The sequence below is a fragment of the Coregonus clupeaformis genome, chromosome 14, assembly GCF_020615455.1.
Source record: "Coregonus clupeaformis isolate EN_2021a chromosome 14, ASM2061545v1, whole genome shotgun sequence".
NCBI classification, from domain to species: Eukaryota; Metazoa; Chordata; class Actinopteri; order Salmoniformes; family Salmonidae; genus Coregonus; species Coregonus clupeaformis.
The window spans coordinates 15,363,684-15,389,957 of record NC_059205.1 but is presented as its reverse complement, the minus strand read 5'-3'; the positions used below and the strand labels follow the sequence as shown (position 1 = coordinate 15,389,957).

General features: G+C 44.6%; 2 protein-coding genes across 3 annotated transcripts in view; both read left to right on the top strand.

The window, feature by feature from the left end:
• The window catches only part of LOC121581168 (rap guanine nucleotide exchange factor 4), a 68,506-nt gene extending 49,864 nt beyond the window's left edge, over positions 1–18,642 (top strand). Inside the window, exons 8-30 of one of the 2 annotated variants that reach the window (XM_041896585.2) lie at positions 3,648–3,769; positions 4,006–4,189; positions 4,288–4,372; positions 4,475–4,535; positions 4,610–4,686; positions 6,619–6,765; positions 7,347–7,527; positions 7,762–7,840; positions 10,300–10,450; positions 10,577–10,665; positions 11,167–11,191; positions 11,288–11,363; positions 11,449–11,595; positions 14,814–14,911; positions 15,399–15,524; positions 15,623–15,699; positions 15,819–15,920; positions 16,028–16,118; positions 16,224–16,274; positions 16,367–16,454; positions 16,570–16,634; positions 17,070–17,124; positions 17,292–18,642. In XM_041896585.2, the coding sequence (XP_041752519.1) occupies positions 3,648–3,769; positions 4,006–4,189; positions 4,288–4,372; positions 4,475–4,535; positions 4,610–4,686; positions 6,619–6,765; positions 7,347–7,527; positions 7,762–7,840; positions 10,300–10,450; positions 10,577–10,665; positions 11,167–11,191; positions 11,288–11,363; positions 11,449–11,595; positions 14,814–14,911; positions 15,399–15,524; positions 15,623–15,699; positions 15,819–15,920; positions 16,028–16,118; positions 16,224–16,274; positions 16,367–16,454; positions 16,570–16,634; positions 17,070–17,124; positions 17,292–17,419 (2,305 nt within the window). In that variant the 3' untranslated portion in view covers positions 17,420–18,642. Of the gene's footprint in view, positions 1–3,647; positions 3,770–4,005; positions 4,190–4,287; positions 4,373–4,474; positions 4,536–4,609; positions 4,687–6,618; positions 6,766–7,346; positions 7,528–7,761; positions 7,841–10,299; positions 10,451–10,576; positions 10,666–11,166; positions 11,192–11,284; positions 11,364–11,448; positions 11,596–14,813; positions 14,912–15,398; positions 15,525–15,622; positions 15,700–15,818; positions 15,921–16,027; positions 16,119–16,223; positions 16,275–16,366; positions 16,455–16,569; positions 16,635–17,069; positions 17,125–17,291 lie in introns of both variants that reach the window. The other variant, XM_041896584.2, reaches the window with a different exon arrangement.
• The window catches only part of LOC123492352 (mitogen-activated protein kinase kinase kinase 20-like), a 9,394-nt gene continuing 1,679 nt past the window's right edge, over positions 18,560–26,274 (top strand). The window contains exons 1-9 of the mRNA XM_045224719.1: positions 18,560–19,115; positions 20,589–20,676; positions 21,489–21,590; positions 21,847–21,912; positions 22,103–22,131; positions 22,236–22,373; positions 22,474–22,560; positions 24,138–24,212; positions 25,019–25,125. Coding sequence (XP_045080654.1) covers positions 18,957–19,115; positions 20,589–20,676; positions 21,489–21,590; positions 21,847–21,912; positions 22,103–22,131; positions 22,236–22,373; positions 22,474–22,560; positions 24,138–24,212; positions 25,019–25,125 — 851 coding nt within the window. The 5' untranslated portion in view covers positions 18,560–18,956. The remainder of the gene's footprint in view (positions 19,116–20,588; positions 20,677–21,488; positions 21,591–21,846; positions 21,913–22,102; positions 22,132–22,235; positions 22,374–22,473; positions 22,561–24,137; positions 24,213–25,018; positions 25,126–26,274) is intronic.

The window sequence follows — 26,274 nt, the reverse complement described above, 5'->3', positions numbered from 1 at the left end:
TATTGTCCCAGTTCCATTGACATGGCTTTCGGACAAGATATCCCCCATGGCTATCCAACTCGATAGATTCTCCATTCACCGAGTGGACAGGACAGTGGAGTCATGGAAATTGAGAGGGGGAGGGGTTTGCCTCTTCATCAACAACAAATGGTGTCTGGCTCCGTTGTGAATGATAATAGAATCAGAGATAATGCTACAGGACAGCTTTGCTAGCGCTGATTGGAATATGTTCCGAGACTCTACCGATAACATCGACGAGCTAACCACCTCCGTCACCGGCTTCATTAGGAAATGCATCGGCGACGTTCTCCCCACAGTGAAGGTTCGCTGCTTCCCCAATCAAAATTACTGGATTAACACTGAGGTTGGCTAAAGGACAGGGCTACCGTACTCAGGGCTATCGCAGACAACCCTGAGGCTACGGCTGAGGGCAGGAAGAAGTACAAGAAGTCCCACTATGACCTCCGCAGAGTCATCAAACGAGCAAAAGGAAATAATCATATTACACAGGCATGTGGGAGGGGCTACAGTCCATTACGGATTACAAAGGAAAACCCAGCCAAGATCTGCCCAACGATCCCGCTCTACTAGACTAACTCAATGCATTTTATGCACGCTTCGACAATAACAACATTGTGCCGTGCGTGGGCCCCCACCAACCCAGAGGACTGGGTGATCTTCCTCTCTGAGGTCGACGTGAGTAAGCTCTTTTATCCGCTCAACACTCGCAAGGCCGCGGGGCCACGGTATTCCAGGGCGTGTTCTCAGAGCATGCGCATAATAGCTGGCAGGCGTATTCACTGTCCTTTTCAACCTCTCCTTGTCCCAGTCTTTAATCCCATATGTCTTAAACTGAGCACCATCATTCCTGTTCCTAAGAACTCTAAGGCTTCATCCCACAATGACTACCGCCCTCTAGCACTCACATCTGTAATCATGAAGTGCTTTGTATACCCAGACACCCTAGACCCACTCCAATTTGCATACCACCCCAACAGATCCATAGATGACGCAATCTCAATTGCACTCCACACTGCCCTCACCCACCCAGATAAGAGGAATACCTATGTGAGAGTGCTGTTCATTAAATGCAGCTCAATGTTCAACACCATTGTCCCCTCCAAGCTCGTCAGCAAGCGTAGGACACTGGGACTGAACATCTCCCTCTGCAACTGGTTCCTATACTTCCTGACGGGCCGACCCCATGTGGTGAGGGTAGGCAACATCACCTCTGCCACGTTGACCCTTGATTTGACTGGATAGTATATGACAATAGAGATTGCGTCATCTGTGGATCTGTTGGGGTGGTATGCGAATTCGAGTGGGTCTGGGATGATGGTGTTGATGTAGGCCATGACCAGCCTTTCAAAGCATTTCATGGCTACAAATGTGAGTTCTATGGGACGATAGTAATTTAGAGAGGTGATCTTGGGCACCGGGACTATGGTGGTCTGCTTGAAACTTGTAGGTAGGTATTACACACCGGGTCAGGGAGAGGTTGAAATTGTCATTGAAGACACTTGCCAGCTGGTCAGCGCATGCTCGGAGTACGCATCCTGGTAATCCATCTGGCCCTGCGGCCTTGTGAATGTTAACCTGTTTATAGGTATTCCTCACATCGGCAACGGAGAGTGTGATCACACAGTCATCTGGAACAGCTGGTGCTCTCACGCATAGTTCAATGTGGCTTGGCCATTAAGCGAGCATAGAAGGCATTTAGCTCATCTGGTAGGCTTGCGTTACTGGGCAGCTCGCTGCTGGGTTTCCCTTTGTAATCCGTGATAGTTTGCAATCTTAGTCCTTTATTGTCGCTTTGCCTCTTCGATGGTTCGTCAGAGGGCGTAGCATGATTTCGGTCACTGTGGGGACGACGTCATCAAAGCACTTATTAATGAAGCCGGTGACTGAAATGGTAAACTCCTACATGCCATCGGATGAGTCCTTGACCATATTCCAGTTTGTGCTAGCGAATCAGTCCTGTAGCTTAGCATCCGCTTCATCGGACCACTCCCGTATTGAGCGCGTCACTGGTACTTCCTGTTTTGAGTTTTTGCTTGTAAGCAGGAATCCGGAGGATAGGGTTATGGTCAGATTTGCCAAATGGAGGGCGAGGGAGAGCTTTGGAGGCGTCTCAGTGTGTGGAGTAAAGGTGATCTAGAGTTTTTTCCCGCTGCCTGTTGCACAGGTGACATGCTTGTAGAAATTAGGTAAGTCGGATTTCAGTTTTCGTGCATTAAAATCACCGGCCATTAGGAGTGCCGTCTCTGGATGAGCATTTTCTTGTTTGCTTATGGCCATGGTGGTAAATACACAGCTACGACAAATATAGATGAAAACTCTCTTGGTAAATAGTATGGTCTTCAGATTATCAAGAGGTAGTCTAACTCAGGCGAGCAGAACCTCGAGACTTCTTTAATATTAGAGATTGCGCACCAGCTGTTAATGAAGAGACACCCACCAGCCCCCTTACGCTTATCTGACAGTGCCATTCTGTCCTGCCGATGCATAGAAAAAGTTGTATATTATCCATGTCCTTGTTCAGCCAAGTTTCCGAGAAACATAGGCTATCACAGTTCTTCAGGTCCTGTTGATAGGATAGTCTCGAACGGAGCTTATCCAGTTTGTTCTCCAGTGATTGTATATTCGCCAATAAAACAGAGGGTAGAGGCGGTTTACTTATTCGCCGCCGCAGTTTCATCACGGTGCCCGCACGTCGGCCTCTATATCGCCGTCTTTCTCTTCCGAGTGTCGAAGGATTAGGTCCTCGTCCGGGGTGAGCAGTATGTCTTGCGCCGACGACCTGTTGAAGTAGACATTTTCATTTAAATCAAGGTTAGTGATCGCTGTTCTGATGTCTTTTCGGTCATAGGAAACTATATCGCAAATATTATGTAGAAAAAAAGACACAAAATTGGTGATTGGTCAACTGTAGGGGTGGGAACTATGGATGGGATTTTTCAATTAAGTGTTTGTAAGTGCTAGCTGCTTGGCTGGCTAGCTAGACTAGCAGAATAGGCCTACTTACATTTACATTAAATTTTTGTCCTTTAGCACCGCTCTTATCCAGAGCGACTTACAGTTAAGTGAGTGCATACATTTTCATACTGGCCCCCCGTGGGAATCGAACCCACAACCCTGGCGTTGCAAACGCCATGCTCTACCAACTGAGCTACATCCCTGCCGGCCATTCCCTCCCCTACCCTGGACGATGCTGGCTAATTGTGCGCCGCAGAGAAAGCCAGCAAGCCAACCAACTAAACTAAAGACCTGTAAAACGTTTTAATCATACAACATAAAAGCTTCCCATTGGCAAAACCAAAATCTAATTTTGGTAGCAAGGCCCAGCTAGCTAGCTAGCTATTGTTAGCATACAGGGAGTATGCGAGCACAGTCGTGTGCTCACGCCTTACCGAGTTCTGCTAGGAGCAAACAGGACCTAGTCTGCAGTCGCCCACCCACCGGCCTTGGCAAAAAGCGGATGTTTTTGGTTTTCAGGGATACAGTATTTTCAACCTAACTTCCATTTCCCCACCCCCAATAAAAAATAAAAAAAATGCGGCAGCAATCCTTAAGCGCTTGTGCACATACATACAGTATGTATGCTTGTGTTACTTTATTGTCACGCTGTGTGTGTGTGTGTCTTGCAGGCAGTGTTGTGTAGGTACAGAGCTGGTAGACTGGCTGGTGCAGCAGAGTACCTGTGTACACACTCGCTCTCATGCTGTAGGGATGTGGCAGGCTCTGCTGGAGGAGGGAGTACTGAACCACGGTGAGACTAGAGTGCCCTCTGCTGGACACAACACTTTCAAAGGTCTTTAACCATTTCTTCACATATAGGGAGAATCTCAATTGCATTTCTTTGATTCCTCCCATCCTCTCTTCTCGCCTCCTCCTCAATACCCAATGAATGAAAAGGTTAGTGTTTCCTCCCCTCTGACCTTTTCCAGCTTCCCCACTATGTTAGGTCAGTGATTTACTAACCGTGTGTGTGTGTGCCTCCCCAAGTGGACCAAGAGCTGGGTTTCCAGGACAAGTACCTGTTCTACCGTTTCTTTGACGATGAGGAGGAGGACACCCCGTTGCCTAGCGAGGAGGAGAAGAGAGAGAGTGAGGAAGAGCTTCCTGAGACCATCCTCTTCCTCGCCCAGATAGGACCTGACGCCCTGCTGCGCATGATCCTCCACAAACCGTCAGTAACAGACAGACAGACAAAACACTCAAACATGCGTTTGATCTAATAAATTGAATTTGAAATGTAATGTAAATCTCCTTTCTCTGTCTCTCTAGTCCTGGTCAGAGGACAGGTGATGATCTGGAGATCATCTATGATGAGCTGCTTCACATCAAGGCCTTATCCCACCTCTCCAACACTGTGAGTCTAGACTCTTTTCATTTCAGCAAAGCCATGTTGCTCTAATGAGCTAATAGTAGAAGTCCCAAATGCTAACATTAACTGTCCTGATCTCGTTTGCAGGTAAAGAGGGAGCTGGCTAGTGTTCTGATATTTGAGTCCCACGCCAAAGCAGGAACCGTGTGTAAGTCCTGCTCTCACGTCCGTACTGTGTGTGTGTGTTTTAGGGACACACTAAGTTGTCTCTTCTCCTTCCAGTGTTTAACCAGGGAGAGGAGGGCACATCCTGGTACATCATCCAGAAGGGCTCTGTCAATGTGGTCATCTACGGCAAGGTATGACTTCTGTCTGTGTGTGTGTGTGTGTGTGTGTGTGTGTGTGTGTTCATTTATTTTTGTCTATGGAAATATTTTCACATGACTTATGGGCCTACAAAAGATGACACAAAATAATGCAGCTACATACAGTATCAGTCAAATGTTTGGACACATCTACTCATTCCAGGGTTTTTCTTTATTTTTACTATTTTCTACATTGTAGACTAATAGTGAAGACATCAAAACTATGAAATAACACATATGGAATCATGTAGTAACCAAAAAAGTGTTAAACAAATCAAAATATATTTTATATTTGAGATTCTTCAAAGTAGCTACCCTTTGCCTTGATGACAGCTTTGCACACTCTTGGCATTCTCTCAACCAGCTTCATGAGGTAGTCACCTGGAATGCATTTCAATTAACAGGTGTGCATTCTTAAAAGTTAATTTGTGGAATTTCTTTCCTCCTTAATGTGTTTGAGCCAATCAGTTGTGTTGTGACAAGGTAGGGGTGGTATACAGAAGATAGCCCTATTTGGTAATGGACCAAGTCCATATTATGGCAAGAACACCTCAAATAAGCAAAGAGAAACGACAGTCCATCATTACTTTAAGACATGAAGGTCAGTCAATACGTAACATTTCAAGAACTTTGAAAGTTAGTTTCAAGTGCAGTCGCAAAAATCATCAAGCGCTATGATGAATCTGGCTCTCATGAGGACCGCCACAGGAATGGAAGACCCAAAGTTACCTCTGCTGCAGAGGATAAGTTCATTAGAGTTACCAGCCTCAGAAATTGCAGCCCAAATAAATGCTTCAAAGTGTTCAAGTCACAGACACATCTCAACACCGACTGTTCACACCGACTGTGTGAATCAGGCCTTCATGGTCGAATTGCTGCAAAGAAACCACTACTAAAGGACACCAATAAGAAGAGACCTGCTTGGGTCAAGAAACATGAGCAATGGACATTAGACCGGTGGAAATTTGTCCTTTGGTCTGGAGACCAAATTGAAGATTTTTGGTTCCAACCGCCGTGTCTTTGTGAGACGCGGTATAGGTGAATGGATGTCCGCATGTGTAGTTTCCACCGTAAAGCATGGAGGAGGAGGTGTTATGGTGTGGAGGTGCTTTGCTGGTGACACTGTCTGTGATTTATTTAGAATTCAAGGCACACTTAACCAGCATGGCTACCACAGCATTCTGCAGCGATACGCCATCCCATCTGGTTTGGGCTTAGTGGGACTATCATTTGTTTTTCAACAGGACAATGACCCAACACACCTCCATGCTGTGTAAGGGCTATTTGACCAAGAAGGAGAGTGATGGAGTGCTGCATCAGATGACCTGGCCTCCACAATCCCCCGACCTCAACCCAATTGAGATGGTTTGGGATGAGTCGGACGGCAGAGTGAAGGAAAAGCAGCCAACAAGTACTAAGCATATGTGGGAACTCCTTCAAGACTGTTGGGAAAGCATTCCAGGTGAAGCTGGTTGAGAGAATGCCAAGAGTGTGCAAAGCTGTCATCAAGGGGTGGCTATTTGAAGAATCTCAAATATAAAATGTATTTTGATTTGTTTAACACTTTTTAGGTTACTACATGATTCCATATGTGTTATTTCATAGTTTTGATGTCTTCACTATTATTCTACAATGTAGAAAATAGTAAAAATAAAGAAAAACCCTGGAATGAGTAGGTGTGTCCAAACTGTTGACTGGTACTGTACAACAGCTGGCTTGGATACCCCTGGGGGGACATGTGTCAAGGTTTTGGAAACTCTGACTTGACTTTGCTCATCATAAGTCATCACATTAAATGACTAGCTTAAGGGTCTCAGAATACACACACACACACACACAGTTTGATTGGTCACAATGTTCATTAATGCGAGCACTCCTCTAGCTGTCTGTATCCTCTGTTTTTTAACCTTGTGCGTTTCTCATCAGGGTGTAGTGTGTACCCTGCACGAGGGAGATGACTTTGGAAAGCTGGCGTTGGTGACAGACTCAGCTCGAGCTGCCTCCATCGTACTCAGAGAAGACAACTGTCACTTCCTCCGAGTGGACAAGGAAGACTTCAACAGGATACTCAGGGTAGAGTTTTATACTGTACCAAATATTATTTTTTATAACTAACCCAAGACAGACCACAGCCTGTCATTTCCAAAGGGAGCAAATTAATCATAGTGGGCAGAACAAGCAAGGAGGTGGGCAGAGCCAAGCACGAGCTAGCAAGGTCCTATTGGCAAGTTCTAGCATGTATTTGCATATTTCCGTTAGGGAACGCCTACTCTGAGGTGCACGTGTGCAATAACTAAATTTGCCCTTGCACTCCTTCTAAACGACTACATTTTTTGAAACTTTGGCAAAGGGTGAAGTCTACAAAACTTTGTCCACTCTGTTAGTAGTTTTGGGAACATAAAACTGTATTGAGATCAAATGTTTCATTGATGAGAAGGTGCAGAATGTCGTCAAAAATCCATCTCGCTCCATCTTCTCCCACTACCGGCCACTGGGCTTCCTTTCATAACCATATTTGGTGGTGAGTGGAAATGCCAACCGGATGCTTCAGATTTATACATCCGGTGAAACATCTGTCTCATTGTTCTGTGACTGTACTGTACTGTTACAACACTGTGCAATTCTGTACCATACTGTAATTTACTTTACTTTAGGATGTGGAGGCGAATACAGTGCGTCTGAAGGAGCAGGAGCAGGCTGTGCTGGTCCTGGAGAAGAGTCCCAGAGCCTCTACTCTGGGAAACATCAAGTACACTGTGATGTCTGGAACCCCTGAGAAGATCCTAGACCACTTCCTGGAGACCATGAGGATGGACACACACCACTCTGACCCAGGTACACACACACCATGGCGCTTACACACACACACGACGGCACTTACACACACACACCTAGCTTACACACAGCCAGGTAGAGATACACTGTGAGTCCCTAGGGTTGAGGGCCTGGTACTGTATAGGACTGGATGATGGGTTGGTGGATATGAATGAATATCTGTTTTCTAATATTATTCTCTTTCTTCCTCTCTTTTCTCTTTCTGTCTTTTTCACCCCCCTCCGCTCCTCTCAGATCCTGCGGTAGATGACTTTGTTCTCATGCACTGTGTCTTCATGCCTAACAGCCAGTTCTGCCAACTGCTCATGGCACAATATCCTTTTTCTCCTTCCAACTCTCTTCTCTTTTACTCCTTTCTTCTCTCTCCTCTTGTTTTCTCCCTCTCCTTCTTTCTTTCTCTCCCTCCAGTTTCTGTTCTTGACATATTCAGTATGTTACATATAGGTTACAGTTATGTTTTACACTGGGTGTACAAAACATTAAGAACACCTGCTCTTTCCATGACCTAGACTGACCAGGTGAAAGCTATGATCCCTTATTGATGTCACCTGTTAAATCCACTTCAATCAGTGTAGGTGAAGGGGAGGAGACAGGTTAAAGAAGGACTTTTAAGCCTTGAGACAATTGCGACATGGATTGTGTATGTGTGCCATTCAGAGAGTGAATGGGCAAGACAGAAAATGTATGTTCCTTTGAACGGAGTATGGTAGTAGGTACCAGGTGCACTGGTTTGTGTCAAGAACTGCAACGCTGCTGGGTTTTTCACGCTCAACAGTTTCCCGTCTCTATCGAGAATGGTCCACCACCCTATGGACATCCAGCCAACTTGACACAACTGTGGCAAGCATTGGTGTCAACATGGCTAGCATCCCTGTGGAACGCTTTCGACACCTTGTAGAGTCCATGCCCCGATGAATTGAGGCTGTTCTGAGGGCAAAGGGAGGGGATGCAACTCAATATCAGGAAGGTGTTTCTAATGTTTGGTATATAGGATGAATCACAATAATTGTTTGCTAAAATAATAATATTTGAATAGATATATAGATATTTTTAATAGCTATATATATATTGAGGTGAGCGCATTGGAAATGCTTTTGGCGGTTGACCTGCTTCTGTTTTGTGGGTGGCACTGTGTGCTGTTTTCGAAGGATGGGTCCTGGCCTCTCGGGGGGCCTAGGGATCCGGGGGGACGGGGGTGGTATGCCGATCACTGGGATGACGGCCCAACTTGGGATGGGGAGGGGCTTTAGCAGGGGGAATAGTGGAGAACAATTGGAGGGTTACTTAGTAGCAATGCAAATATCATGGTACAGCTGTATGGACACTCAATTGGTAAATTTACAAACATATATTATGATAAATAGATTTGAAACTTGTATCTCATTATGGTAAGTGGTGAAATAAGTATAGCCAGTTATAATTGTAATGGCTTAGCAGATAATAACAAAATAACAATATTTACATGGCTCAAAGAGAAGGAATATAATATATATTGTTTACAGGAAACTCATTCAACAATTCTAGATGAAATTGTGTGGAAAAAGGACTGGGGGGGCGAAATATACTTCTCCCATGTGCAAAGAAACTCAAAAGGGGTGATGATATTAATTAACAGTAATTTCGATCCGAATGTGCAAATTGTCCAAACAGATCCGCAAGGTAGATTAAGGTAGATTTAAGGATTTTAAATATGTTATTGGACCATAAACATATATGGCTCATTAACCTTTACGGACCAAATAATTATGATCCACACTTCTTTGACAATATATATATAATAAATTATTAACCCTGCAAGCAATACAAGACTATATTATTATGGTGGGAGATTATAACACTGTTTTAAATAGATCAATGGACCGTAAAGCGAATCACACTACAAACTATCACCCTCATGCTCTTAAGGAAATCATGAATGTCATGGATACATTAGAACTAGTAAATATATGGAGGCTTAAATATGCTGACCTAGTGAGATATATATGGCGGAAACTCAATCAAGCTAGTCGTCTTGACTTCTTTCTTATGTCATTCTCGTTGGCACCAAAAGTTTAAAAAGTGTTGATAGGGGACAGAATGTGGTTGGACCATCATATAATTGGCATATACATTACTCTTACTGAATTTCCACGTGGGCAAGGATATTGGATGATAACTTGTTTTTAACTAGGACAGAGGAATTTATAACTGATTTTTTCCGACATAACATAGGTACAGCAAATCCCCTTATTGTATGGGACACTTTTAAATGTGCCTTTAGAGGCCATGCAATTCAGTACTCATCTCAAAAACAAAAGCAATTTAGGTCAAAAGAGTCCATACTAACAAAGGAAATAGAAGGTCTAACAGAACAGATAGATAGCAATAAAAACTGTAACATAGAGGATCAGAATAAATTAGAGGAAAAACAACAATAAATGGAGAAACTTATTAAAGAAAGATCAAGTGTAATATATTATCAAAATAAGCAAACTGGATGGAATATGGGGAAAATGCACCAAATTCTTTTTGAATCTTAAACTTAGAAATGCTACCAAAAAGAATTTACTGAAACTGGTTACAAATGACGGAGTCACCCATGATTCACCAAATTATATTTTGAAGGAGGCGGCAAAGTACTTTAAGCATACAGTATGTTTTCATTTCAGTCGCCTCCATCTCCTCTAACTGAAGCTTTTTTTCTATTGATAATGTAAAATTAACAGCCATACAGAAAACTCATGTGAAGACTTTGAAAGTGTAGTTGTGTTATATCTTTAACCCTGTGTGTACCTACCATGCGGTGGCTCCCCCGGGTTCGGATCAGGAGAGGTTGGAGTACGCTGCCACCTGTAAGAGAAGAGTCCTCAATCTGGCCCTGCGCTGGGCTGCAGTACACACACACCACCTACAGGAGGAGCCAGCAGCACTCACATTCCTGGAGGTACACACACACACCAACACACCAACACACACACACACACACACACACACACACACACACACACACACACACACACACACACACACACACCTGACAAGTTGTCTAAGCGTGTGTTTCTGTCTCTAGGAGCTGTATGGGAGTGTGTCCAATGACTCACGGATCCTCAGAGCTCTGAAAGACTTTGTACCCGATTTGGAGAAGGTCGTAAAACTACAGTATGTAAACCCTGACCTCTGACCTCTAACCCCCACGTGACCCTCAACCCCAAACCTTGGATGTTTAGCAACAAAACAGAAGCGTGCGTAACTATGTGGCAAAACAGACTGGGTTGACAATTATATTTAGTCTCCAAATGTTTATTGAAAACATAAATACATTTGCACAATGTGCACGTGTTGTCTCTCAAATACATTGTTACAGTTGTTGGTTAGCTAGTTAGCGAATTTTAGCCATATTAGCATTGACATGAAATCAGTCAAAACACCTAGAAACAAGACATGGTATCAAGAACAAGATGAAACTAGCTGAAATGAGTCACGATTCCCCACGTCAGCTTCTTGTCATTGTTGCTAGCTATCTGGCCATCCAGAATCACAACAACTCAGACTTCTGCCCCAGTGAAGCGTGTGCATCATTTTGGTGCCGTCAGCTAACCCATCTATGTAAAGACAATGCATTAATACATACACTTCTGTTCTCTTGTTTCTATTCTTCAGTTCAGAAGAGGCCAAATTGAAAAAGGTATGAACAGACTATGTTTTCGGGTAGAGTCTGTGTGTGTCTGTAAAAGTGTGCGACGTGTGTTTATTTTTTTATCTCTGTGGCCTGTTTCAGCAGAAGGTCCTTCTTAGAGAGTTCAGCAACGGAGACGAGAGACTAGTGAAGAAACAACCCATCAGGAACTGTGACGAAAGTGAGTGTATTTGTGTTTGTGTCTTACTGCACTTTTTATAAAAAAAACATGTTAAAAACGTGTGTGTGTGTGTGTGTGTGTGTAGTCCTGTTGAAGGTGTACTGCAGTGACCATACCTACACCACCATCCGGGTTGCCGTGGCAGCCACAGGGAGAGAGGTGACCAGTGCTGTGGCTGACAAACTGGCCTCAAACGACGACCTACTATTGGTCCACCTCAGCTCCGCAGGCGGTGAGGAGCCGATCACATCTCACTTCATTTATACTGAACAAAAATATAAATGCAACAATTTCAACGATTTTACTGAGTTACAGTTCATATAAGGAAATCAGTCAATTGTAATAAATTCATTATGTCCTAATCTATGAATTTCACATGACTGGGCATGGGTGCAGCCATGGGTGGGCCTGGGAGGTCATAGGCCCACCCACTTAGGAGCCAGGCCCACCCACTGGGGAGCCAGGACCAGCCAATCAGAATACATTTTTACCCACAAAAGGGCTTTATTACAGACATAAATACTCCTCAATTTCATCAGCTGACCGGGAGGCTGGTCTCAGACAATCCCACAGGTGAAGAAGCCGGATGTGGAGGTCCTGGGCTGGCGTGGTTGGATGTACTGCCAAATTCTCTAAAACGACATTGGAGGCAGCTTATGGTAGAGAAATGAACATTGAATTCTCTGGCAACAGCTCTGGTGGACATTCCTGCAGTCAGCATGCCAATAGCACGCTCCCTCAAAACTTGAGACATCTGTGGCATTGTGTTGAGTGACAAAACTGCACATTTTAGAGTGGCCTTTTATTGTCCCCAGCACAAGGTAATGATCATGCTGTTTAATCAGCTTCTTGATATTTACATCATTTAGCAGACGCTCTTATCCAGAGCGACTTACGAATTGGTACATTCAACTTATGGGACAACCACTTTTTTGAAGGATTACTTTATACTATTCCAGGTATTCCTTAAAGAGGTCTCCGGAAGGTGGTCAGTGACTCCGCTGTTGTGGGGGAGCTTGTTCCACCATTGGGGTGCCAGAGCAGCAAATAGCTTTGACTGGGCTGAGCGGGAACTGTGCTTCCGCAGAGGTAGGGGAGCTAGCAGGCCAGAGGTGGATGAACGTAGTGCCCTCGTTTGGGTGTAGGGTCTGATCAGAGCCTGAAGGTAAGGAGGTGCCGTTCCCCTCACAGCTCCGTAGGCAAGCACTATGGTCTTGTAGTAGATGCAAGCCTCAACTGGAAGCCAGTGGAGTGTGCGGAGGAGCGGGGTGACATGAGAGAACTTGGGAAGGTCGAACACCAGATGGGCTGCAGCGTTCTGGATTAGTTTTAGGGGATTAATGGCACAGGCAGGGAGCCCAGCCAACAGCGAGTTGCAGTAATCCAGACGGGAGATGACAGGTGCCTGGATTAGGAGCTACGCCACACCTGTCAAGTGGATGGATTATCCTGGCAAATTAGAAATGCTCACTAACATGGATGTAAACAAATGAGTGCACAACATTTGAGAGAAATACATTTTTGTGCCTATGGAACATTTCTGGGATCATTTATTTCATCTCATGAAACACGGAACCAATATATATACAGTGGGGAGAACAAGTATTTGATACACTGCCGATTTTGCAGGTTTTCCTACTTACAAAGCATGTAGAGGTCTGTAATTTTTATCATAGGTACACTTCAACTGTGATAGACGGAATCTAAAACAAAAATCCAGAAAATCACATTGTATGATTTTTAAGTAATTAATATGCATTTTATTGCATGACATAAGTATTTGATCACCTACCAACCAGTAAGAATTCCGACTCTCATAGACCTGTTAGTTTTTCTTTAAGAAGCCCTCCTGTTCTCCACTCATTACCTGTATTAACTGCACCTGTTTGAACTCGTTACCTGTATAAAAGACACCTGTCCACACACTCAATCAAACAGACTCCAACCTCTCCACAATGGCCAAGACCAGAGAGCTGTGTAAGGACATCAGGGATAAAATTGTAGACCTGCACAAGGCTGGGATGGGCTACAGGACAATAGGCAAGCAGCTTGGTGAGAAGGCAACAACTGTTGGCGCAATTATTTGAAAATGGAAGAAGTTCAAGATGACGGTCAATCACCCTCGGTCTGGGGCTCCATGCAAGATCTCACCTCGTGTGGCATCAATGATCATGAGGAAGGTGAGGGATCAGCCCAGAACTACACGGCAGGACCTGGTCAATGACATGAAGAGAGCTGGGACCACAGTCGCAAAGAAAACCATTAGTAACACACTATGCCGTGAAGGACTGAAATCCTGCAGCGCACGCAAGGTCCCCCTGCTCAAGCCAGCGCATGTCCAGGCCCGTCTGAAGTTTGCCAATGACCATCTGGATGATCCAGAGGAGGAATGGGAGGTCATGTGGTCTGATGAGACAAAAATAGAGCTTTTTGGCCTAAACTCCACTCGCCGTGTTTGGAGAAAGAAGGATGAGTACAACCCCAAGAACACCATCCCAACCGTGAAGCATGGAGGTGGAAACATCATTCTTTGGGGATGCTTTTCTGCAAAGGGGACAGGACGACTGCACCGTATTGAGGGGAGGATGGATGGGGCCATGTATCGCGAGATCTTGGCCAACAACCTCCTTCCCTCAGTAAGAACATTGATGATGGGTCGTGGCTGGGTCTTCCAGCATGACAACGACCTGAAACACACAGCCAGGGCAACTAAGGAGTGGCTCCGTAAGAAGCATCTCAAGGTCCTGGAGTGGCCTAGCCAGTCTCCAGACCTGAACCCAATAGAAAATCTTTGGAGGGAGCTGAAAGTACGTATTGCCCAGCGACAGCCCCGAAACCTGAAGGATCTGGAGAAGGTCTGTATGGAGGAGTGGGCCAAAATCCCTGCTGCAGTGTGTGCAAACCTGGTCAAGACCTACAGGAAACGTATGATCTCTGTAATTGCAAACAAAGGTTTCTGTACCAAAAATTAAGTTCTGCTTTTCTGATGTATCAAATACTTATGTCATGCAATAAAATGCAAATTAATTACTTAAAAATCATACAATGTGATTTTCTGGATTTTCGTTTTAGATTCCGTCTCTCACAGTTGAAGTGTACCTATGATAAAAATTACAGACCTCTACATGCTTTGTAAGTAGGAAAACCTGCAAAATCGGCAGTGTATCAAATACTTGTTCTCCCCACTGTGTGTGTATATATATATATATATATATATGCCATTTAGCAGACGCTTTTATCCAAAGCGACTTACAGTCATGCGTGCATACATTTTTGTGTATGGGTGGTCCCGGGGATCGAACCCACTACCTTGGCGTTAAAAGTGCCGTGCTCTACCAGCTGAGCTACAGAGGACCACACTTTACATTTTGCATTTATATTTTTGTTCAGTATACATATCATTTATTACTGTCATTTTCTATTCCAACGTGTGTGCCTCCTCCTGTACAGAGAAGCAGATGCTGAAGCCCAATGACGTGTCTGTATTCTCCTCTCTGAGCATCAACGGGCGAATGTTCGCCTGTCCCCGGGACCAGCTGAATGCTCTGGTGAGAGAGAATGAGGAATAGAAATGTGGCAACATGTTTTCCTTTGAGGCACAACCATACTGTACATCAGGGAGCATAAAATTTTTTATTGAGCGGATGGTCACGGGGCCGGAACATAGTTACAAATCATTGGTAGACTGAAATTGACCGCAAGAAGCCCAAACAGATATCATATTTGACTAAAACATAATAATTTCAAACCTTGCTAACATTTGTATACGATCACATATACAGTGTCTCTCTATTATGCGCGGGAATACTTTGGAACAGATTTCCAAAATTAACATGACTTGGAGCTGATTTGCTGGTGTTTTTACAGTATTTTTGTGTCCAACAATAAATAAAATAAATAATTTGCTCAGAAAACATGACGGGCCAAATAAAATCACCCGTGTGCCAAATTCGGCCTGCGGGCTACCAGTTGGGGAACCCTGCTGTACATCATAGTGATGTGTAGACAATAACCCAGTGTGTGTATGTGTATCAGACCCCTCTCCCAGACCAGGAGGGGCCCTCAGCGGGGTCCATGTCCAGTTTTGAGCTGATGAGTTCTAAAGACCTGGCCTACCAGATGACCCTGTATGACTGGGAACTCTTCAGCTGTGTACACGAGGTAGACTCATACACACCCTTGCTAATTTGAGATAACCAAGCTTGTCTTTCTGTACACCTGGACCCTATAGTATGTGTTTCCTCTCCTCCCTGCTGTAGCATGAGCTGTTGTATCACACGTTTGGCCGTCAGAGCTTCAGGAGAACCACCGCCAACCTGGACCTCTTCTTACGCAGGTCTGATTTGAATCAAACATGATATCTAAATAACTTCGATTACTTTTTTTCTAGGCAGGTTGTTGGTGCATGTTACAGTATGTTATTTGACCTGCGTGGGATTGTGTGGTCGTGGTCAGGTTCAACCAGGTGCAGCTGTGGGTGGTGACAGAGGTGTGTCTGTGTGGTCAGCTCAGCAAACGGGTTCAGCTACTGAAGAAGTTCATCAAGATTGCTGCTCAGTGAGTCTTGTGCACACAAACAGTCAAACACGCACGCTCATAGATTATTGATGGTACTGAAATGCTTCTTCAGTCTCTCATTGTATTGTTGATGTTGCTTTCTCCAGCTGTCGGGAGTTTAAGAACCTGAACTCGTTCTTTGCCATCATCATGGGTATGAGCAACCCTGCAGTCAGCCGACTCACCCAGACCTGGGAGGTAAACCATGACTACTACTATAGTGTTAAACTACTGCTAAATTACAGCTTTTCTATTCATTCACTGAAAACTGAAGCCCCTAAACCTTTCTCTTTCTGTTGGCAGAAACTCCCCAGCAAGTTCAAGAAGTTCTATGCTGAATTTGAGAGCATGATGGTGAGTTGCTTCTCAAAGACCAATTTCTATTTGACCCCTAAGTGGACAATAAAAAAAGTTATTGACCTTTGAACTGTGATGTGTGTTAACAGGACCCGTCCAGGAACCACCGGGCCTACCGCCTGACAGTCACCAAAATAGAGCCGCCAATCATCCCCTTCATGCCCCTCCTCCTCAAAGGTAAGCTCCGGTCACGATCAGTAGGCAAGCAACGGAAAACCGTTTTCAAACGGAAATCGAGGTGAGAAAGTTAACTCCTCTGTTTCAAACTGTGCTTTTTCTGTTCTCTTCTCAGACATGACTTTCAGTCACGAGGGCAACAAGACATTCATAGACAACATGGTCAACTTTGAGAAGATTGTGAGTATACACAGGCGTTCATAAGATGCTCATAAACTCTTCATGCCACTTGTATGAATGTTGTAGTCATAGAATTAGGTTGTAGTATCAACAACCTTCATAGAACATTAATACAACTTATGTATGACATGTGACAACTGGTGTACCACACCCCCCGCAAGCCCAGCAGTTCGGGGGGGGCAACCCAGAAAATAAGCATATGAACACATCATAAACCATGAAAAATTGTGTAGAATAGCATGATATTAGCTATAAAACTGCACATTTCTTTCCCTGCCCCATGGCAAAATGTGTAGAATTGCAGGGAATTAGCTGTTATCCTAAACAATAAAATGGGTTGCGAGGTGGGGGACTTGCTCGGATCTTGCGGGGGGTGGGCTCGCGAAACTGCGGTATGCCACTGCATGTGACACTGCTTGTTGTTGTGTTTTCCAGCGGATGATCGCAAACACCATCCGGGCAGTGAGACACTGCAGGAGTCAGCCGTTCAGTAAGTCTCTGCTCTATCACTAACAAGTGAGCCTTTAAGCTGGACCCATAACAATAGGCATTAACAATACATCTCTGTCTCTCTCTCTCTCTGTCTCTCTCTCTGTCTCTCTCTCTGTCTCTCTCTCTGTCTCTGTCTCTGTCTCTCTCTCTCTCTCTCTCTCTCAGACCCTGAGGTGTGTCAGCCCAATAAGAACCATGCTGAGGTGAGGGGTTACGTCAGGAAGCTGTGTGTGATTGACAACCAGCGGACCCTGACAACGCTCTCCTATAGGCTAGAGCCCCGCAGGACCTGAGCCCGCCCACCATCGCAGTAGTTACGTATGTGACATCATACTGAACCATCAGCTCTATGACATCATACAGAACCCTCAAGCCTCCGCGAGAGATCACAGGTAACCTACATCACTGTGACATCACATGGCTTCATCTGGCCTCTGATATCATCTGGAAAACTCAGACCTCTATGACATCACATGGAATTCTTAGCCCTCTATGACATCTTACCGAAACCCTTAGCCCTCTATGACATCACACAGAACCATCAGCCTATGCGACATCACACAGAAGAGAGATGATTAGAGATCCGAGACACTTGTTAATTGTAAGGTTACTGTACACGTAGATAGAAAAATGCAAGTACTTAAAGTGACTGAAAAAAATCTGATTTCAAAAGTAAAAACAATAGGTTTTAGGTATTTTTAGTGATTATCAGTATCCCTTACTATAAGCAGATGTCAAAAATATGAAGAAAGTATATTGTACCAGTTTCACAAATACCAAGATCTTTTACATAGTGTTATAGAGAAGCAAAACCCCTAGCATTGTTATGCCAGTGTTAAGCTCTGTTCTGAAATCTTTCCTCAAATTCTTGTTTATTTTTGCATGAAAGCACAACTCATGTAGCATATTGTTATTTCTGTTAAATCAGTCATCCTTCTCAGTTGTGTTCTCTTCATGTACTTTTGTATATGTGGATACAGTATATTTGACTCTTGTTTTACCTCAGGACCGCATTATGATGTCAGTGTGTTGAGAGTGTCTAGTCTGTCTGATCTTTAAATAAAAAAATATCTAATATATCAATCAAAACATTTTATGCTGGCGGTGGTTATTGCTGATTTGGTCACTGTTTTTGTCCATGAAAGTGATGTCACCCTCTCTGTCTCCAGTTGATGATGTCATCAAAGTCGTTCCTGGTTGGTCGTGTCACCATGGTCATTCCAGACTGGTGATGTGACTGTCCCCCTCATTCCTGGTGTATGTGGTGGGAGTGTGTTTTTAGTTGCTGAGTGAGTGAGAGACAGGGTTGGTTGTCAGACTAGAGAAGAATCGTTCTGTAGCCCTGTGTCTGACCTGTGAATTGTGTCTGACCTGTGTGTGTGATGCCATGCATGCCCTGAATGCTAGCAGCCTTATTTGAACTGACAGCAAGAGGTCACACACCGAACATCCACCCCATACATACACTGGGAAAGCAGAGAACAGGCAGGCGAACAGAATGTGATTAACACACACACACACACTCTTATCTCTAACTCTCGCTCTCTTTCTCGATCCAAGTGTGTGTGTTCTGTAGTCTCACCACAGGGTGGCGCCTCAGCACCTGGCCTGAATGAGGGAGTGAATGAGGTCTTACTACATTTACTGAGAGACTCTCGCTGTCTGCTGTCTCTCTCTTCATTCTCTCGCTCCATTCTGCTATCGGGTGTGATCAAACTTATTCTCCCTCCTACCTTTTCTCTCTTTCTCTCTCTCCGTTCCCTCGCTCTCAGTTTGCTCTGTGTACTCAGAGCGGCTGTCGTCGAGTGTGTGTGTGTGTGCCAGTATGCCATGTCGTCTCTGAGTTCGTCGTTTGTCCAGATAAAACATGAGGACCTGCGGTTCTATGAGAACTGTGGAGGGGGCAGCTTTGGGAGTGTGTACCGAGCACACTGGATATCTCAGGATAAAGAGGTTGCCGTGAAGAAACTACTCAAGATCGAGACTGAGGTAAGACCGAGACACACACACACACACACACACACACTCAAGTGATTTGGTATGCCTTTCCTCCATGCCAGTCATTTGATTTGAGACAGCTCTCTCCTGTTCTCTCTCCAGTTCTCTCCAGTTGCCTGTGTGTTGATTTGGTTTAAACACTCCTCTCATTGTGGAGTACAGTATTTGTTTATAACATAGGCTACTCCTATTGTGTGAAATAAGGTATGGGCTAGCTATTTCTTAGGTGTGTGTAGTACTGCAGTTCAGTGATTCCTAACCAAATTCTGGGTCATGGACACGCCCCTCCTTTTTTCACAATGAACAAAAGACTATGTCCTGCCACATCCCAGTCTAAAGTTGTGACCCAGTATAAATTGGTTCCCGAACCAGCAGAAAACCCTGTTGTGGGTTATGGTGGCCTGGCAGTGACACTGTCATAAAACCCCCTGACTTCCTCCCTCGAGGGCTGAATAACTGTTAGTACATATGCTGGCAGGGGCACTGCTGATCACATGCATACACACGTGCACACTCACGCATGCACACGCACATTCACGTGCCTGCAAACAGACACATGTATGTTTGTGTCTGTTTGCAGGCACGTCTGTTTGCAGGCACTTCTCAACAGCTTCTACCCCCAAGCCATAAGACTCCTGAACAGCTAATCATGGCTACCCGGACTATTTGCACTGCCCCCCCCCACCCCATCCTTTTACGCTGCTGCTACTCTGTTAATTATTTATGCATAGTCACTTTAACTCTACCCACATGTACATATTACTTCAACTACCTCAACTAGCCGGTGCCCCCGCACATTGACTCTGCACCGGTACCCCCCTGTATATATAGCCTCCCTACTGTTACTTTATTTTACTTCTGCTCTTTTTTTCTCAACACTTTTTTTTGTTGTTGTTGTTTTATTTTTATTTTTTTTAATTAAAAATAAATGCACTGTTGGTTAAGGGCTGTAAGTAAGCATTTCACTGTAATGTCTGCACCTGTTGTAGTCGGCGCATGTGGCCAATAAAATGTGATTTGATTTGTATGCATGCACATACTCTGCAGGAATTTTGCTTTGAGAAACTCTAGCCTTGATGCTTGGTTACAAAACAGTTGGATTGTGTTACATGATCATGTTCCATGACTATCTAGTAAGAGGTTGATACAAGTTGTTTGTGTTCTAGATACGGCCTGTTAGTGAGTTGATTGATTGCATGTTTGCCATGTTGACGTTGTGTTCCTAAGTGCTCTGACCCTAACCTTAGCGTGAAGAAGTTCATACAGTACACAGATGCATAGCAGAAAGACATTCTGTACAACCCTCAGATTGCTTAAATAAAATGTATCAAAATGCATTATCATAGAATTAGGAATTAGATTACTAACACTGCAATTTTAATAGGATTTCTAAATTATGACTTATACTCTTACTGTAAGTTAAATACTGTGCATACGCTCTCTCCTCCTTACCCCTCTCTCCAGGCTGAGATTCTGAGTAGCCTCAGTCATAAGAATATTATTCAATTCTATGGTGCCGTACTGGAGTCCCCCAACTATGGCATCGTCACAGGTCAGTGTGTGTGTTTCCTTATACACATTTCTGATGGACATGGAACCACAGGTCTATGATCAACTTTTAGGCCACTGAGCGTGTGTGTGTGTGTGTGCGCTGAGTTTCCTGGCAGGACATTTGTAACTTAACCCAGGTTTTTATGTGTCTACTCCATGTGGTCATATGGTTGAGATCAGCTCTGTGACAGCACTGCCCATATGACTTACAGAACACACTACCCAGTGTGTGTGTGAGCCTGATGTGCTAAGCTGTGTTTGACGTTTCTCAAGTCGTTGTGATAAATAAGTTCAGGTTGTGAGTGACAGGAAGAAAATTGTTGGACGATCTCGAACCCTGTTCTCTCTCTGTGTGTGTGTGTGTGTGTGTGTGTGTGTGTGTGTGTGTGTGCTATTTATTTATGCAGTTAAGTGTTTATTCTGCACTACACTGTACTGTATATTTCATGTAAACTGTCCTTGGGTTTTAGAGAGACATTATGTTACACACTCCAGTTATTTTTTAACTTTTCTTGTTGAAAAACAATATCCCAAGTATAAATACAGTAATGTATACACACTTAACGGTGAGCGAAAGAGTTATTTTTTTTTACACCTGCAAACTTCAAGGAGTAGGGCATTCAAGGAGAGGATCTGATGTGATGTCATCGGCCTCCCCCCTCGCTTGAGGAACAATAGAGGAGCAATAGAGAATTAAAGAGGAAAGGCCCACCAAAGAGAGAGGTCGCCAAATCACCTGTGGGCTAAATTCGGCCCGCGGGCCGCCAGTTGGGGAACCCTGGTTTACAGTACGTGTTGTGATCTACTCTACAGAGTATGCGGGCGGAGGTTCTCTGTATGAGTACCTCTCCAGTGAACAGAGTGAGGAGATGGACATGGAACAAATCATGACCTGGGCCATGCAGATAGCCAAAGGTAAGGACAGAGGGTTAGATTGACCCATGTTTTAAGTCTTTAAGTTCCCCTGTACCTAGAGAACCGTTAGCATGCTAATTAAGCCCTTTGGTTTAGTTCTGTCATCTATGAGAAAGCAATAGGAGCATATTCTCATCTGGTGTGAGGATCAGTGACTTGTTTGGAGACTGGTAGCCATTGTTTAGCCGAGTTGTTAACATTTTGCTGGTCTGTTATTGGTTCATGGCTGAGGATGTTTAATGTTTCTGTCCAATAGGAATGCACTATCTTCACTCGGAAGCCCCAGTCAAAGTCATTCACAGAGACCTCAAGTCACGAAACGGTAACCAACCGCACACACACTCTGCAACCAAACGTATATCTACCCTCCAGGACATCCAACATTTCACGCACTACTGCTGCTACTTAATCATTTTCAGATGTGAACTAATGGCTATAGTTTCATACTTGGGGAAAGCAAAAACCACAAGTAGAACCCCCCCACTGACTCATCTCTTTGTGTCTCAATACAGTGGTACTGACAGCAGACAAAGTGCTCAAGGTACAGTAGGGTCTCTAACAGTTATTGTATGTTCCACTTATCCATCCATGATTCTTTTGTAACTAAGTGTCCCAATGCCGTCTCTCTCCCTGGTGCGTTGTCAGATCTGTGATTTTGGAGCGTCTAAGTTCCAGTCCCACACGACCCACATGACCGTGGTGGGCACCTTCCCCTGGATGGCCCCAGAAGTAATACAGAGCCTACCTGTATCAGAGACCTGTGATACATACTCCTACGGCGTGGTGTGTGTGCTGGAGGGGAGGCATTTAATATTTTCTACGTCAAGTGGTTTTTCAGCCAAATATTGAATGTATCATTGTGTGTATGTGCGTGCATTCCCAGGTGCTATGGGAGATGCTGACACGGGAGGTTCCATTTAAAGGCTTCGAGGGGCTGCAGGTGGCTTGGCTTGTTGTGGAGAAACAAGAGGTACCCACACATCCAAAGACACGTTGTTCTGATTTTAGGAATAGTTAAGAGCTTCAAGGGGCTCAGGTTCACTCACAAATAAAAGACGGTCATATGCAATACCAAACATAAAACAAACACAACACTGAACAAGCAACACACACAGAGCTAGAGTAACAATGTGATGCTCTCATGCTTTCCGCTGTGAGGAGGGTAAGGGGTATTTTTAGGGTTGATGTCAGCTCTCTGCTCTTGTAAGGCATGGATACTCTGCTGTGGAGCTAGGCCAGGACGTGTAGTTTTACTGTGTGTGTGTGTGTGTGTGTGTGTGTAGGGGGTTATACTCCGTGCTTAATTTGTTCACTGACAGATTTGCTGCACATTCCCGACTATAGACTATGCCTTGGCTACACACAATCCACAGCTAGGCAAAAACGAAATAAGAAAGCTCTTGATCCTCTGTGGCTAAATTATAGGCCTACTCCTGGTGTGTTATTCTGAATTATTTCATTTCAGTGAATCTCAATCTAGTTATGTGAGAGATTCAGGCGCGCTTCTCTCTCTCACCACCGCAACGGCCATGCGTTAGTCTATCTCTAGGCTACAATGTTGCGCAAACCATAAACTGACTCAACATCAATCAATTCTTAGAATATCAGGCATGTTTTCACATTACGCTTTTTTTTTAGGGTGCAGGAGAATTACAGAGGAGGCAACTCGATTTTAACACTGATTGCTTTTATTGGACTTTTTACATTGCAAACCGTGAAAATTATTCTTCATGCTAGGAGAGGTACCTGATCCGGGCAAATAGGTTCCGGAATGAAACAGTCCATAACTGAGAAGTGCCAGATCCTGTTCCAGCAGGATCCGGCTCAAATGAAGCATTGGTTATACTGTGTTTGTGCGTGCGTGTGGAAGGGGGTTCCAACTGTGTGTATTCCAGTAATAGTGTACTGTCACCCATAGAGATCTGAGAACATGATTCCTGAGTATCCTAGCATACTTTTGGATGGGGTCCAATAGTAGTCCCTAAATAACCAGAGCGAGAGAGAGGGAGAAGGGGGGGTGACCATTATACTAACCGTTACTGAGAGAGATTTATTTCAGTTTTAATCCCCCCCCAGAGGAAACTGTTTCCATATCCCCCTGCCCTTCTCAGTGGATGTATCCTATAACCCAATGTTTCCCAACCCTGGTCCTCGACTACCCCCAACAGTACACAGTTTAATTGTAGCCCTTGACAAACACACCTCATTCAACTCATTGAGGGCTTGATGATTACTTGACAAGTTGAATCAGGTATGCTTGTCCAGGGTTACAATAACAATGTGTACTGTTGGGGGTACGAGGACCAGGGTTGGGAAACGCTGCTATAACCTGCTGTTGCTATGTAATGCCCCCCACTGGAATTTAAAGGCACAGTTGACATTATACTGTAACTGATGGGTTACTGGTTCAACTCCCTGCTGATCGGGGACTGTATCCCCTCTAAGACTACATTTTAATGGGGGAGCCTCAGCATTTCCTACTTCATATTGTGAGTGTGTTCCTATGAGTGTAATATTCCTCTGAGTGGGTGTGTGTGTGTGTTCCAGAGGCTGACCATCCCCACCAGTTGTCCGCCTAGCTTCGCTGACCTGATGAAGAAGTGCTGGCAGGCCGAACCAAAGGTGAGAGGGCAAAGGTCAGGGCTACCACACAATCATCTCCATATCTGGCTCTGGAGATGCCAAATCCTGCACACCCTATACACTGAGTGTACAAAACATTAGGAACACGCTCCTAATATTGAGTTGCACCCCCTTTTGCACTCAGAACAGCCTCAGTTTGTCGGGGCACGGACTCTACAAGGTGTCGAGTGTTCCACAGGGATGCTGGCCCATGTTGACTCCAATGCTTCCCACAGTTGTGTCAAGTTGGCTGGATGTCCTTTGGGTGGTGGACCATTCTTGATACACACTGGAAACTGTTGAGCATGAAAAACCCAGCAACGTTGCAGTTCTTGACACACTCAAACCGGTGCGCCTGGCACCTTCTACCATTCCCCGTTCAAAGGCACTTAAATCTTTTGTCCCGCCCATTCATCCTCTGAATGGCACACATACACAATCCATGTCTCAATTGTCTCAAGGCTTGAAAATTATTCTTTAACCTGTCTCCTCCCCTTCATCTACACTGATTGTAGTGAATTTAACAGGTGACATCAATAAGGGATCATAGCTTTCACCTGGTCAGTCCATATCATGAAAAGAGCAGGTGTTCCTAATGTTTTGTACACTCAGTGTAGTTCTCCAGGGCCAGAGTTGGACACCCGAGCAGCTGGTCTTGACCCTGAGCTCTCAAGGCTAGCTCACTATGAACTGTTACAGAAGCCTGAACTATAGATAAAGTCCTAATGTGCTAAGTTGGCTGTGTGCAGACTACAATTCAATTTGAGTCTTAGTTGAAAGATATCAAAAGTGTATGTGTTTTCTAGGAGCGTCCAGTGTTTAAGCAGGTGTTGGGGACTCTGGAGACCATGTCTAAAGACAGCAGACTACCAGAACAGTGTAACTCCTTCCTACACAACAAGGACCAGTGGAGGTACAATTACAGTTTGTGTGTGTGTGTGTGTGTGTGTGTGTGTGTGGGGCTCTGTTTCAGACGTGTGTGTGTGTGTGTGTGTGTGTGTGTGTGTAATGTATGTCATATACAGGTGGTAGAGTAAGCAGTCTGGATTGTTTAAGCTCCAACTTTCTGCAGCCAGACACAGGACAGAGAGCAGGGCTCACTGTATACACTCACAACTTAACAAGAGGCCCCAGTGTGTGTTTATGTGTGTGTGTGTCTCAGGAGAGAAGCTGAATGCATGACCCTGCTGGCTCGTTGGCTTTGGTCTATAATAAGACTATGGTACCTATCCATGTAGGAGATTCCTCTACTTAGCCTGTTTCTACCAGAGCGAGAGAGAGCGAGAGAGTTCACAAAATAAGCATTTAGGGGGCAGCTAGAAGTCAAGTACGGGAAAAAGAGGGGAGAGGGTGCTGTATAGAGGGGGGCAGAAATGTAAAGAGTGCATGTGAAATATACAAACTGAGCGAGAACGAAGAGAGACAACAAGGAGTAGAGAAAGGAGGAGGGGGGAGAGGGTGACAGATTCTGTTTGTGTTTGACATGAGTGTGGCAAGATAATCAATTATGAGGGAGGTATGGAGAATGGGTGGAAAGATCTGGGTGAGAGAGGGAGGGAGAGCGTGAGGGGGAATCGAGGGGAAGAGGGAGGGAGGGAGGGAGGTTTAGTAATAGAGGGAGGGGAAACATTGTGAAGAGGAGAGGTGGAGAGAAGTAGGGAGAGGCGAGGAGTGGGATTGGGGGTTGGAGAGGGGGAGGAGTTTAAAGAGAGGGAAAGAGGGAAAAGTTGAGGGGGAGGGAGATATGTCCTTGCGTCAGATGTCTGTGTTTATTTAGGTGCTGTGAGAGCTGCTGGTGTTTGTGTGTGTGAGCGCGCGAGAGAGCATTCCATTATGTCCCTTTATATCATAGACTAAACAGTGCCACATGCTGGAATAAACTGGCAGTACGAGACAACTGCTAGGTTTCAGATTACAGCGCTTTCAAAACCGAGCAACTCGATCCCATACTGTCTCTTAAAAGGAAAATTACTTACCTTGATAAAAGTTTACTAAGCCACTGCCACCAATTTCTAACATTAGCATTGATGACCACAGATCAAGGGAAGGGACACGGGCATAT